Here is a 14,229-nt window from a genome sequence, read left to right on the forward strand (position 1 = left end):
CTAACTTTACGGTAATTACGTCATAGAAATTATGACGTCAACACGTGACCCTTTGGATTTACAGTCTAAATCAATGTCACCTGAATTTGGTAGGTTAATACGACTTTAAATGTTTTTTTAAATTGTTGAATATTTACCATACTTATATTTATACCTCTGAGAGGAGTTGAGAAATTATTACGAACTAGATTCTTAATTATATGCAAAACTGAACGTACGTAATAAACAGCTGAACGATTAATGTATTTAGTTGTAATAAGAAGGTGAATTATATACCTCAACTTTCAAATCATTGTTTTTATTGGCGGATTTATGCAAAGTGCAAAAGTGATAAATATGGTATAACCCCGAAACAGAAAACAATATCTGAAAGACAAATAATGTATTCCCGATTGGCACTTTCAAACTAGTTTCATTTTATGAAAATTTGCTTTCAAAAGCACATGTAGCAATTAATGGCTTTAATCCGGATGACCTACTGTATAAATAGCAACAGTGACTGTGGCGTTGACCTTGGTACCTTACGAACTCATGTAAGGTCTTCGTATGAACTTCGATGAAAATCTGTTATGAAGTCGCTTTTCGGCTTAAGGAAGATAGAGTTGTTTCCCTTTATGTTACTAGCCTTAGAGTGACCGATTTCTACACGCTGATAACGCTTAAATAACTTAAGTAATACACTCTGGTATCTTGTATAATAGAATTCCTCTCGTTCATCATTCAGTTCGTGTCGATTCACGTACGCTCTGTTTCGGTGATTCATTGTTATCCGGTTTTACTTTCGGTTTTGGCTTACCAGGAAATTTGGGAAATACCGATCAGGAGGATCGTCAGTACTTGTTAGAGCTAACACGGGAAGTAAGTATGCATTTAGCATTTATTTTATCATCAATGTTGTTTTCTAATGATGTTTTCTGGTGTGATTATTTGCTGTGTGCAGCCAATTATATTAAATGTTAGGTTGTTTACAAATGCAGGCCTACAGCGATCAGGAGATGTCTCGAGTAGCGAGGACTTTGTACATTGTAAAGGGGCGGGTGGCGGGTGTTTAGATTTCAGAACGTTTCCTTGATAGATCTCATATTATTTATGTTTATTCGTTGCATTATTTAAGAGTCACAAAAATGGAAATTCTATTTTCGCTAATGTCAAATCATGCACCTCTAACTTCAGTTGTGGTTTAAGTTTAACATACACACACACACACACACCCTATACACACACACCCGCCACAAGCCACATATACACCCTATCACTGCACGTCCGACACATAAAACAACTAGAAATTTTATGTTGAAAAGGAGATAGTTACAAGCAGAATTGCATTTTTACATCTCAGCTACAGTATACAGTATACATTTATACCTTCATCAGGCAGGCTGATCACATTTCTATACATACAAATAGTATGTACATTAAAGGTTTCATTAGTACATACATTAAGATGAAAAGTATAAATGTGGTTTTGTTTTCTAAAAGTGTGTGCAAGTACAAGTGTACTTAACACCCACTCATATTTTAAGCAACCCAGTTCATTATGGCCGGGTTATGGTTGGGGTTTTAAAAAGAAAACAAGCATGTACTTTTACTTTCTTTTAATACATTTCTCAGAAAACCCAACCGGATTTTTGTAAGCCAGTGGGTTTTGGAAAAACCCAAGCATTCAATATCATCACGACAACATTGCATGCACACATATTTATGTAACCAAACGTGATACAACAATTAAAATTAAAGAAGTCTGAACAAATTAGTTTCACTGTCCGACCTGGTGTAAGAGTTAGTGTAAAGGATAAGCTCCAACAGTGATACAGATGTATGATTACTTCATTACATTATTAAATATTGCTGAATAGCTTATTGAGTTGTAATGGATGTGTATATGATTGATTAATTTTTCTAATTGACTGAAATTTCAAAAATTGTTTTGTCTCAATTTATTTCTCAATGCGTGTCCATGTTAGCTGTTACGATCATACTGTGAATTTCACAATCTTTAGTCGATTTGTCAGTGTTTAGGGTTACCTGTATGATCAGGGTATCGTAACAAAACAGGAAGTTTTCCTGTGGAGTGTTTGTGTGGCTCTTGTGTAATGACCCAATTACATGTACATGTATAACACTTTTACGAGAACAGGTGAAATATTGTATGAGGGCATTGGGTCGAGCAAGCTTCATATAGGTAATTACAGACAACCACAGGGACATGTAACACGCTATAACATAACAGACGACAAACATAAATATAGGTAATTAGAGACAACCACAGGGACATATCACACGCTATAACATAACAGAAGACAAACATAAATATAGTCGTCACAGTCTACATGTAAATTAGAAAAGGAAACTAACAGACTACTAGCTAAAAAAACACCCCTCTATCAGTAAATTCGTCATCACTGTGTCAAATACTGCTCCATTTTACAATCCTGCCAATCAACAATTTTTTCATTGTTAATAAATCATGTTCAAGTAATTCAACTTATCTACCAAACTGAACGTTTTCATACTTTTTAATAACTGTAAACACAGAGACACCGAGGGAATTCCACCGGTGTGTCTGTCTATACCTGTCCAGCGGGAACAAGTTTTCAAAATTATTTATTCCGTAAAACGCCTCTGTTCAGTTCTCGGCTAAAATAATTTAAATTATACCTGTTTCGTGTGCATTTGATAGACTTAGCTAATATGACAATGATTGTCTTCCATCAGTTATATATTTAATAAATAAAAACACAAAATAAAAGATAAGTTGATTGATTTACACTGACCAATCAGGAAGGGAGAAACAAATATTTACCTGGTCACAAAACCAACTCGACAGGCACTAGGCCTTCATATCCAGGATTGTCTAGCCCTGCAAACTATGGGTTGAATATATTTATTTGTTTTGCATATCCTAAAAACTGCCATTTAAATTTACTTATTTATTTACGTCTCAACTCATTGCATAGAACATACATAAATACATTAATCGTCATTAAAATACACACATTTTAAAACATATTTCTCAACACTATAAAATGAGCCTATTGTTATTGAACTACAGTGTGGTTGCATGCAATCATACATCAGTAAATCATCACAGAATTCATCTAAAATATTAGCCTATAAGTCAACCTTATCTTTGCTAAAATGTATTCGTTTTATCATGGAAGCATATAGCATATACATGAGATAAAGCAGTTAGAAATATGATAATCAGTGATTCGGTATAAATACATTAATTATATTCATATCATAAAATAATATCATTAAGGTCATATACATAAATTTAACAGAACATATTTAGAACATTGAGCATAGAAAGATTCACCACCAAAGTATAAAATATTTCTGAATATATATATATCATTTTTCTTTCAAGTAAACAAAATGGCAACAGAGCTCACACAAACCCACAAGGATCAACTTTCTAAATGGATCGATTCAACTAAAAACTACAAGTTTACCTTACTGTACAAGATCAGCCGTGATGGATGTGTAGCCCCAACCTTCCATAGTCTTTGTGACAACAAGGGGCCGACAGTCACCGTCCTGTACAATACCGACAAGTCCGTATACGGGGCTTACACTGCTGTCAACTGGCAATCTAATGGTGCCTATAGCGTCGACGCTAAAGCCTTTCTGTTTAAATTAGAGTATAACGGTACAGCACAGCCAATGAAGTTTCCCAACAAAACAGGCGGAACAAACGCAATCTACGGGAATGCGAGTTATGGTCCAACATTTGGTGGACATGACCTTCATTCTTTTTCTGCTACTGTGAACAAATCCGGAAATAATTTTCCTTTAAATGGTAACACAAACGGATTCGGAGGGACCTATGATATGCAAGGGCAGAACTACAACTCTGTGATGAATGGTCACTTACAGGTTCTTGACCTCGAGGTCTACAGTATCGAAGGTAACACAGGGCACATCCATTAATACTGATTTTGAATGTTAAATGCTTGCAAACATCTACTCATTGCATCAAAGCTATGTAATTAAGGTATTCTTGATAGTGGCTGTTCTAGATCTTACAAATGGCTATTAAAATAAACTATGGTTTCTAATGTTTATTTTAAAAGTAAATCAACCCACAAAAACTTATTCTAAGAAAAAAAACTCGATAAATGATATACGTTATGATATGAAAAGAATAAAAATGTAGTTTAGAATTTAAGTACCAGGGTTAAGTATGAATGTTGGGTTTGCGTAACAGTACTATTTGAAGTGACTTAATGTATGTTTTGAAGCTGTCTGTCTGTCTGTCTGTCTGTCAAATTTTTTTTTTTAAAGAAGTACATGGATTATGCTCATGTCAATATTATCTCTCCATCTGACTACTTACAGAACAGGAGCTGCTACAAAAGCCGTGGATTCGGAATGTGGACTGGAGTCGTAAGGTCTGTAATGTATACATGTATTTGTATAGCAGTATTTACGTTTTAAACTGTTTAGATATATCCATGTATTTTATTTTTATTATTTAGACTGATAATGCTTACCATTTAAAAAAGCATTTATATAGATCATAGAAAACCAGGATCTAAGTAGAGTAACTATTGTGAAATTGTGAAAATTATATTACTATGTACATTATAATACAGGTATTATAGTAGGTCATGCGTCATACGTAAAGTATTCTTTACAGCATCCGTGATACTCACTTCCTTTCTCTGAACCCCTGTAATATGTGATGACGAAATTGAAGGCTTTTAATTTGCCACTGTGTGGATGAGACAGGAAGATTAGTTTGATCCTTTGATGTATATCAAAAGAATCTCGCGATCGAATACGGTAAAATTGACTGGCTTTGAAGTCGGGTGTCGCTCCTCACCAAAAATAACCTTTTCCCTGCGTTCATTTTGCTATGACATATTCCAGCGTAAGTGACCGCAACCTCTCTAGTATCAAAGATGTCCATGTTACATAGTTTAGTAGACCATAAAGTAAATAATGCGTGTTTTCCTACACAGAGTCAAACGTTCGGTCAAAAAGGGTTTAACCATTGTCAATTATAGTCGGTCAGTTACTATAAATGGCCAACCAAATTGTAACAAAACCATGATTTAAATATGGTCTACCTTACATTTGAATACTTTCACATAAATATCTTTATAGTCCTTCATCTTTAGATTGCTGTTCATAATCAAATTGTTCTCCCTCCGTAGTCGTTCATCTTTTCACAATGCATTGGACAGATATCTCTCAAATTTCATATAAAGGTTTCCGTTGTTCAATATTTGTTCATTTTTTTTTCTTTTAGACTGAACAGGAAATCGAGATGGCCGCCAGGCAGCCATCTTGGATTGTAATAGATCAAGATTAATACTTCTTTTTCTCAAGACGTATAACAGATCTTTCATGAAGGTTATCCTTGATTGGTAGTTGAGCATGTTTCTTTATGAGACTGTTTTGAAAAACAGTATGACAACAAGGCCGTAATCTTTTATTCTGACAGCTCGAGATGGTATCAATATTTCACAAAATGTGTCTGACAGAATAAAATTTTTTAAATTTCATATGTATGTTACAATATTCCCTTCGACATCGGTTGTGCATATTTTATTTTGAGACTAATCAGGGGGAAAAAAAGAACAACAAAAGCTGACTGTAAAGTATATCTAAATACACATATATATCAGGTTGTTTTTTTATAAATGAGCAACCTGTACTAGCTGTCAGTTGTAATGGGGCTAGCTTTGGTGCTTACTGCATTAACAGATGATTTTTTTTCAAATCTTGTGTCACACAAATCACTGCTGCCATAGTCTGTGTTGATGCAATTATCTTAAATTGAAATGCCTTCTAAAACTTTACACAATAATGTATGCCTTCTTCCAAAGTATCATTGTAAGCCTATCGCTCACTGGGTTATAGCCATTTGTATATATCGGCTTCATAAGGCATTGATTGGTTCATTCTATATTCAAAGTGAGATAAACATTCTCGGACTTCTTTTGACGACATTCAGTTTATGATGAGGCTATTTTCAGATGATTTGTAGAATCATTTCAATTTTAGCAACCATGATGAAGTATAGTCATGTCAGGTGTCACCATGCTGGTTTATCGTGGTAGTGAACATGGTCAGTTAAATGAGCATGAGTGATTATATTTTACCATGGTGTGATTTATTTTATTTCCAAAACAGATACCTTTACGGACTATGAGTAGCATCGCTGCTTTCTAGGAAACAAAACAATCCAGATAAGAAGATCTCTAATTAATCTAGTTTCTTTGTATACAGTTTGAGGAGGAGATAAAGGACAGGGTGGCCACCTATAAACCGTTACCCGGATTGGACCTCCAGCAGGCGAGGATCCTGTTGGTTGGTCAGGTCGGAGCTGGGAAGTCTAGCTACTTTAACACCATCAACTCCATCTTCCGGGGACACATAAGCGCCCAGGCCAACGCTGGAAGCGCTGAACATAGTCTTACAACATCTGTAAGTATAACATTAAATAGCAAACCAAAACATGTGTAACATTGATTGGAATCTGGTGTCACGTTATTCGTACAAATGTACATCATGACGTCAAAGACTAGGCCACATGTTCTTGCTTTATTTTTCTATGATACAGTTGGATCAGCATATCAGTTCCGTGTCTTCAATGTTTCAATGTTTCATGTGAAAAGGCTACTAAAGAAAACGTCTTGATTCAGCATATTTATAGGGCCCGTAATTAGTCATATGATACTAAAAAATGAAGTAAGACAGTGGAAAGAACTTGAAACAGGTCAACGTTCCAAGGATAATTAAAAAGCTGAACCTGTATCAAGTCATGATCATGAGTGATAGTGCCCAATATAATATTTTGATAAGTATAATAAACAAGAACGCCAAGTCATGGCGTATATTTCACAAGAATGCAATGTCATAGCGTGGTATCCATTGTCTCTAAACCCATTACACCTCGTCATCTCTCCGTCAAGTCTTCATCTTAAAGCCTTCTCGTGAATAACACCTAAAATTTCAACTAAATTTGGATTGCATGATCACAAGGTCAAGGAGACTCAATCTTGTATAGATAAAGGGGCGTGCCTCAGGGTTTGAAATATCATTTGAGTAAAGTGATTATAATTTGCATTCATGTAGTCGGCATTACCTTTGAGATAGGTGGCATAAAGTGTCCTTAAATAGGGGGATTTGGGGTAATATAGGGGTGTACCACTAGGATCCTAACTGTATAGTTACATACATTCAAAGTTGGCATGCTAGACTAATCTGACCTGGGACTCACCCTTCCGATGGACTAAGTCCTTGCTAAACATGCTAGGAAATTATAAAGAACTCCAGTCTGAAACTGCATATATCGTCAATGGGCACAAAGAGGCAAACATACCAATATCATCTAAACCAGGATTTGTCCAAATGTCAGTCTTCTAGCACCCTGGGACTTAGTTTCTGAGTCAAAACATATCAAATGTTGAACTCCGCACCTTAACGCCATATTTGAAACTGCTAGGCATGATGTAATGTATGCACTCATGCTAACGGCATTTGCCAATAGGCCCAGCCTTGCCACAGGGGATTGATTTCCTGAGTAACTACACGGATACAATTGGATCCCTATCCCATAACCATATATACATTATTTGTTACATTGATCACCACCAAACTTATCATTTAGCATCATTGATCAAACGGACCTAGTAGTCAATTGTTGAATAAAGAAAGTTTGTAGCTTTACTGAGAGCTAAGAGGCAATATTTTAAAAGGGGTAATTTGCAATTTTTTAAGACGTTAATAACCTACTCCTAACATTCAGTAAGTTGAGTTTTTTTCAATCAAACTGGCTTGGAAATATCCCTGTCATAAGGGTATACTGTTTTTAAATAAGGGAAAGTATCGTCTCCTTCGGTGATGAGAGGCAAACCAAAAATAGGATTTCTTTTGTAATACACTACAATAATACCTGTTTCATAGGCCATCTGTGAGAGAAATCCGAAAAGTGGTCAATATTTGCAATTTGTCTCTATATAAACGTTTAGCTTTGATGCAATAGGGAGCTTTAAAGTCGGTTCCATTGAACAAGTGATATCTTTATAGATGTGGTCAGCAGGATTAACAGGATTACTTCTGATGAGATGTTGATCATAATTGCTTACACATCTAGGTTAGCTACGGGCCATCTTCGCCTCTTGAATTGTAGTGGATCAAACGAAGCTGTGAACTGGCTAACGTGAAACTAGGAACTACTATAAAATTATGAACTGGATCTCATGAAAATATGGCATAGATGAACTAGGAACTGATTTACATTAAACCTTTTACTACATTAAAACTAGGTACTGACTCAAGTGAAAAATGAACGTAAAACACACACATGTGATCACAAACGTTTGGTAAATTTACAGATGCCAAACATGAATGACACTGCATCATGCAGCTGTTTTGTTCTTTTAGAGTCATCGGTGATGGTAGGGGCCAAAACGTGTTTGAATTCCAATAGGTCTAAACTGTTGTTGAAAAAAGAAAAACAGTTAATGTGGCTATCAAATGGCAAACTTCAGGGACAAAGAAAGTCACCGGCAGAATCTACCACCTTGTACAAATGTATTCTGAAAGATGAACGTAACACACGCAGGTGTTGGCACCTTAAACTATGAACTGAATCACATTAAACCGTATACAACCTCAGGTAAAACTTAACAAATGTACTGACTTATGTAAAACTATACTGGCTTGGAAAGATGTGAAGTGACTGAACTATCAATATTATGATATGATCAAGTTGATCTAGAAATTGGGTCATGTTCTCATTAAGGTACTGGTTCTTGTTGAATTCTCTGTATTTGCTGATTCAATATAAATTTGAAAAAGCGTAATGATTGTTTTTCTTTCTCTATTTTTCACCGTTTAGTATAGGACATATCAAGTAAGAGACGGATATGCTGGGAAATCTCTCAACTTTCGGTTATGCGACACACGTGGTCTTGAAGAGGACCAAGGTCTTGATGATCATGAGATTGGTTATCTACTTGAGGGTCACGTGCCAGACAGGTACAAGGTGAGTGCGTTTGTTTCTTTGCACAGACAATTACCTGTTTTTGTTCCTGGTGAATATATGTTACAAGCCATTAGTTTTTTGTTTTATTTTGACAGATTCCGTTTGTTCTTCACAGCTGTCATGCATTGGTTCCCTTTTGTGCATCCACGTAGTGCATTTGGATACTGATCGGAGGACCAAAACGGTCTTGGATTTTAAAATGAAATTTGCCATGTTTTTGTTTCTTTTTGTAAAGAGGTTTTATCAGAAAGGCGCCATAAACATAGATACAAGTAAAATTCAATTAATGGGTGGTGGAAAGTATTATTATGAGCAGTTTCATTACGAAATTAGAATAAATAACAGAAAAAACACCCAAAGATATTTGAATATTGCTTTAAAAATTATTCAGTTTACATGCATTCATTTGATTGTCCTACCTCTGCAGAAATGCTGATTTCGTTTGAGGCACATACAAGCCAATGGTTTATTACGATTAGAGATTTGAGCATTTGATTCGGTTCGTAAAACGTCTTCTTTTTAAATTGTCTTTGGCGGTGGGGCTTTTTATTGGCTAGTGGCTTCCTGCCATAATACTTGACAAAGTCTGCGAGAAATACTTTGACTATATTTTGTAGTCCCAGTAGTCAAAATGTGAAATCGGATTTCAGACAATAAGTTTGCAAACAGCTATCACCAATATTGGAAATCAAACTTTAAAATCGCTTTTCTTTTTTAGAACAAAACAGCACAAAGTCATCACGTTTGGCAGGTATAATTTGCGAATATAATGGCCCCGGCTCTTACTAAAGTCCTAAAACTTTAAAAGTTAGATCTGAAGGGGCTAGACTGGTAATATTTGGTTACTAACTTTCTGGCGATGAGCGAAAGACAATTATTTAAAATAAATCATTTTTAATTATATTTAAGGGCAAAGTTATCAACTCTATTTAAATGCTGAAATGGCTTCCAATACTTTAACGGTATGGAGTACTAAACAGTTGGATAAACGAAATAAACTTCATGTATGTTGTTCAAGGTTACGGGGGCCTTTTTTACAAACATTAACGAACGTAGAAAGAACTAAGGCCTAGAGTCAAAACATTTGGCTAGTAACATTTACTAGCATGGAAAGTTACAAAATTTGCATAAAGAAAATAACTTTTCTTATAATCAGAGTCACTCGGGTCTAATGTGTTACAGCTTAGACAATTTCTTCTGAATAGTCAAGAGGCATTGGGGAATATAAGGACTACAAGTGTGTTCAAATGAATAACCTTAACCAAATTGATAGAATGCAATCATTAAATATCCTGATGACAGCATGCCTATCAGGCTGCAACATGTTTGCCTCCAAGTAAAAACTGGAAACCAGGCCAAGGAATCTCGAAACATCTTTAATTCTCCAATTCTTAACTTTAAATTCTTACGCGAAATACATACTTAGCTGAGAAGTTCTTAAATGGTGGATCTCAAAGGCGTTCTGAAATATTTGAGAACGTACTTAAGTAAGAATGTGATTGTTGATACATAGAAGCCCTATTTGAAACACATTAATCAATAAAAAAAACTAGGATAAACTACAAGCATTGAAATTAAATATTTAAGCACGTGCTTCAATATCTAAGCATGCTCCTTACCATTCTCAAATATTTAGCCCGTTCTCAACTAATAATATACTTAAAGTTCAGCTCTAAGAACGGGTTTAAGAAGTTATTCACTATGTACGTATTTATATTTATACCAGTTTAACCCTGCTGTTCCACTATCACCCGACGCACTTGGTTTTGTGAAGAACCCGACAATGTCCGATAGAATCCACTGTGTGGCATTTGTCCTGGATGGTAGTACTGTGGATGTCATCCCCGAGAAAGTGATGGAGCGGATCAAGTCCATGCAATTGCGAATGAATCAAAGAGGTAAATATTTAGAACATATATGATGTTTTTCAACTTCATTCACAAAAAAAGATAACTTATGCATACAAACATTTTTATAACTTTCAAACATCAAAGAGACCTTGGTTTATAATCGTTGGTCTTTAGCAACCTGAATGACAAGCTCTAAAGATCGCTTAAATAATTCCCTTTAACAGCCGTAAAGATTAAATGATTAAAATGTAATAAAACCTTTCAACAAACTTCTGAATAATCTAGAGACCATTGGACATGCTTTGTATACGCCCGTCAAATTTGACGGGAGTATTTGGTATGGCGTTGTCCGTCCGTCCGTCCGGCGTGAACTTTTGTTTGTCCGGCAATCTCCTCCTACATTTTTTAACCAGTCTTTTTGAAACTTGTTATACATTATAATCATGATGTGAAGTTGTGTCTCCCTTAAAAGAATTTTGATTCAACAATGTTTCCAAAAGTTATTGCCCTTTGTTCATTTCAGTATTTGATTTTTGTCCGGCAATCTTCTCCAACATTTTTCAACTGATCTCTTTGAAACTTAGTAGGCTAATTATTCATGATATGTTGTTGTGTTTCCTCGAAAAGAATTTTGATTCAACAATTTTTCCAAAAGTTATTGCCCTTTGTTCATTTCAGTATTTGATTTTTGTCCGGCAATCTCCTCCTACATTTTTCAACGGATCTCTTTGAAACTTAGTATATATAATAATCATGCTATGAAGTTATGTCTCCCTTAAAAGAATTTTGATTCGACAATTTTTCCAAAAGTTATTGCCCTTTTTTCATTTCAGTATTTGTTGTTTTGTCAAAAGATCTTCTCTTACATTTTTTGACAGATTTCTTTGAAACTAAGTAGGCTAAATAATCATGATATGTTGTTGTGTTTCCTCGAAAAGAATTTTGATTCGACGAGTTTTGCAAAAGTAATTGCTCTTTGTTCATTTCAGTATTTGATTATTTTTTTATCCGGAGATTTTCTCCTACATTTTTATAGCATGTCGGCTAACCACTCTTTGAATGATGCAGATCTTATTTCAATGTAAGAAAGTATATAACACTATATGGCATTCGACGGGCGTATATTGTTCCGCCCCGCGGTACTCTTGTTTGCCGATAGCTTGCTGGTAAAAAGGGCAGGTTATATAAAGTTTTTAAGTGAAAAACCGTTATTGACAAGTTAGGTCAGAGTGGTCAGTTTCGTCATAAATACTGTTGAAAACTAAACACCAAACCGAATGCAACTAACAAATACTTAACGTCCAGTTGTGTTTTCATAACGGTCATTCGGAATCATGTATCGGCTCTCTGTGTCAGGCACAGGCCAGGTAAAACTCCGGTCACTCATCAAATGTCATTTACCTGTTCTGTTACCTTGGAACCAAACCCATTCTGGACAAGTCTAACTGTCACTGTAATACCGTTTAACACGCGTCGTAAAACTGTAATAATCTTAATTGTTGTGATGAGAAAATAATATATACAGTGTACATAATTGCATACGAGCCTTCCGTAATGTTGTTTCATTCCGTAGTATTGATGAAAACAATTGTACCAAACCGCACACTTGTGCAGAGAGAAGCACACAACGGGGCGAACGGTTGTTAAATCGCACAGTTGTGCGGACGATGTGTGGACGGTGAGTGCACGATTTATGCACGATTTGCGCACGCTATTTTTTGTGTAGACCTAGAGTAATGAGATTTTACTTATCGCTTGTTGGGATGGACTTTTCGTTGGTTGCAAAGAATTGACCCTGACCAACATTTTGAGTTGCATTATAATTATGGTAATATAGTTAGGCTAGGTATGAAGTAGCATTGGACCACTGTGGTCCAAAATTGTGGTTGTAATGAGAACCATGCATATTCACAAATTTATATCGATTTCGATTTGTGTATCTGCTTTATAGGATTAATGACAAATTTACAATTTTAAACGACATACTGTTTAGTAAAAGATACATAGTTTCTTTGATTAATGCAGGAACTCCACAAAAATTATAAAAAGATATCATACTTTTTGACATTCCTTGAAAAACAGCCAAACCAACTAAACTAAATGATAATCACATGATGTTGGGTAAGAAGGAAAACGAGGAGTTGAGGTAACATAACCTAAAAAGAAAATTTACCTCGTCAACCGTTTTTTGTAATTCATGACTATCTTTAGTCTAACAATAGTTTGGCACTAAAATAGTGTGAACTTAGCTGTTTGCTAAGGGTATGTTGGTGTAATTGCCTCGTTGCAATAGAGCGGATCTGATTCTGACTTTATTAAGTTATCTCACTGATATACTATGCCAAAGCCACCCATCAAGGCCTTCCGCCCGGTCACATTATACTGACAACAGGTGAACCAGTTGTTGCCATTTCCCTAATTGCTTAACGTCAGGCAGGGAATAACAAATACCATTTTTTATCGATGTCATATCTTTATTGTACAGTCATCTTAACGAATCTATTGAAACTTGTTCTTTACAGGGATTCCCCAGGTTGTGCTTCTGACAAAAATCGACAGAATATGTGAGGAGATCTCAAATGATATCAGCAAAGTGTTTTTTAGTCCAAGGATGAAAGAGTGTGTGGACAGGGTCGCCATGGTCATGGGGCTGCCCAGATCACACATTCTTCCTGTGAAAAACTACGAATGTGAAGTAGAGCTTGATCAGAACATTAACATTCTGTCACTTCTCAGCCTCAAACGACTTCTCAACTTCGCTGACGACTACTTGTACAACACGCTGGATGAAATAGAGCCTAACAAGATGAAACACATGGAAATCCGTGAATGAAACTGATATTATGATATAGCTGAGTTAAACAGTTTTTATTGAAATTAAGGTGTATAGGAGTGAGAAAAAGAGATTTCAATCTTCAACGCATGATTTCATGTAGGCTAAATGTATAGGAGTTTTTTATGCGCAATGATGGAGAGCCAATTTTAAATTGAAAACATTAAGATGCATTACATTTTATCTAGCTTGAAAAGGACACTTTCTTGATAAAGAATTCTTTCATTTCAAAATGTTCAGAGCGTTGTTGACACATATATGTTTAATGAACTTTATGCTTCATTGGTGGCGAAACTAATATAAAAGTCTGCTTTAACAGTTGTGTGACTGCATAACTCACCAACAATAGCATAAGGACAAATGCGACTAAACAATAGTTGGCCCCGTTTTGCGCTTCTGACCCAACAATGTGCAACTTGGTGCAATTGGTTGAACAGTATCAGGGAATGAACAAAATTCAGAAGAGATTTGTATGAAATAAAGTACATAGTATTCAATTTCTAATAAGTATAATTTGCATTATGTCCAATTTCCAATGTATG

The 14,229-nt window shown here is 35.4% G+C and overlaps 1 protein-coding gene across 3 annotated transcripts in view; it reads left to right on the forward strand.

The window, feature by feature from the left end:
• Positions 1–712: 712 nt before the first annotated feature.
• LOC110464485 (interferon-induced protein 44-like) overlaps positions 713–14,229 on the forward strand; it is a 36,193-nt gene continuing 22,676 nt past the window's right edge. The window contains exons 1-7 of one of the 3 annotated variants that reach the window (XM_021519733.1): positions 727–858; positions 3,371–3,910; positions 4,342–4,394; positions 6,241–6,438; positions 8,858–9,004; positions 10,731–10,902; positions 13,377–14,200. In XM_021519733.1, the coding sequence (XP_021375408.1) occupies positions 3,379–3,910; positions 4,342–4,394; positions 6,241–6,438; positions 8,858–9,004; positions 10,731–10,902; positions 13,377–13,687 (1,413 nt within the window). In that variant the 5' untranslated portion in view covers positions 727–858; positions 3,371–3,378 and the 3' untranslated portion in view covers positions 13,688–14,200. Of the gene's footprint in view, positions 859–3,370; positions 3,911–4,341; positions 4,395–6,240; positions 6,439–8,857; positions 9,005–10,730; positions 10,903–13,376; positions 14,201–14,229 lie in introns of those variants that run through there. The other 2 variants (XM_021519731.1, XM_021519732.1) reach the window with 2 other exon arrangements.

Source organism: Mizuhopecten yessoensis, unplaced genomic scaffold (assembly GCF_002113885.1).
Source record: "Mizuhopecten yessoensis strain PY_sf001 unplaced genomic scaffold, ASM211388v2 scaffold10997, whole genome shotgun sequence".
Lineage (NCBI taxonomy): Eukaryota > Metazoa > Mollusca > Bivalvia > Pectinida > Pectinidae > Mizuhopecten > Mizuhopecten yessoensis.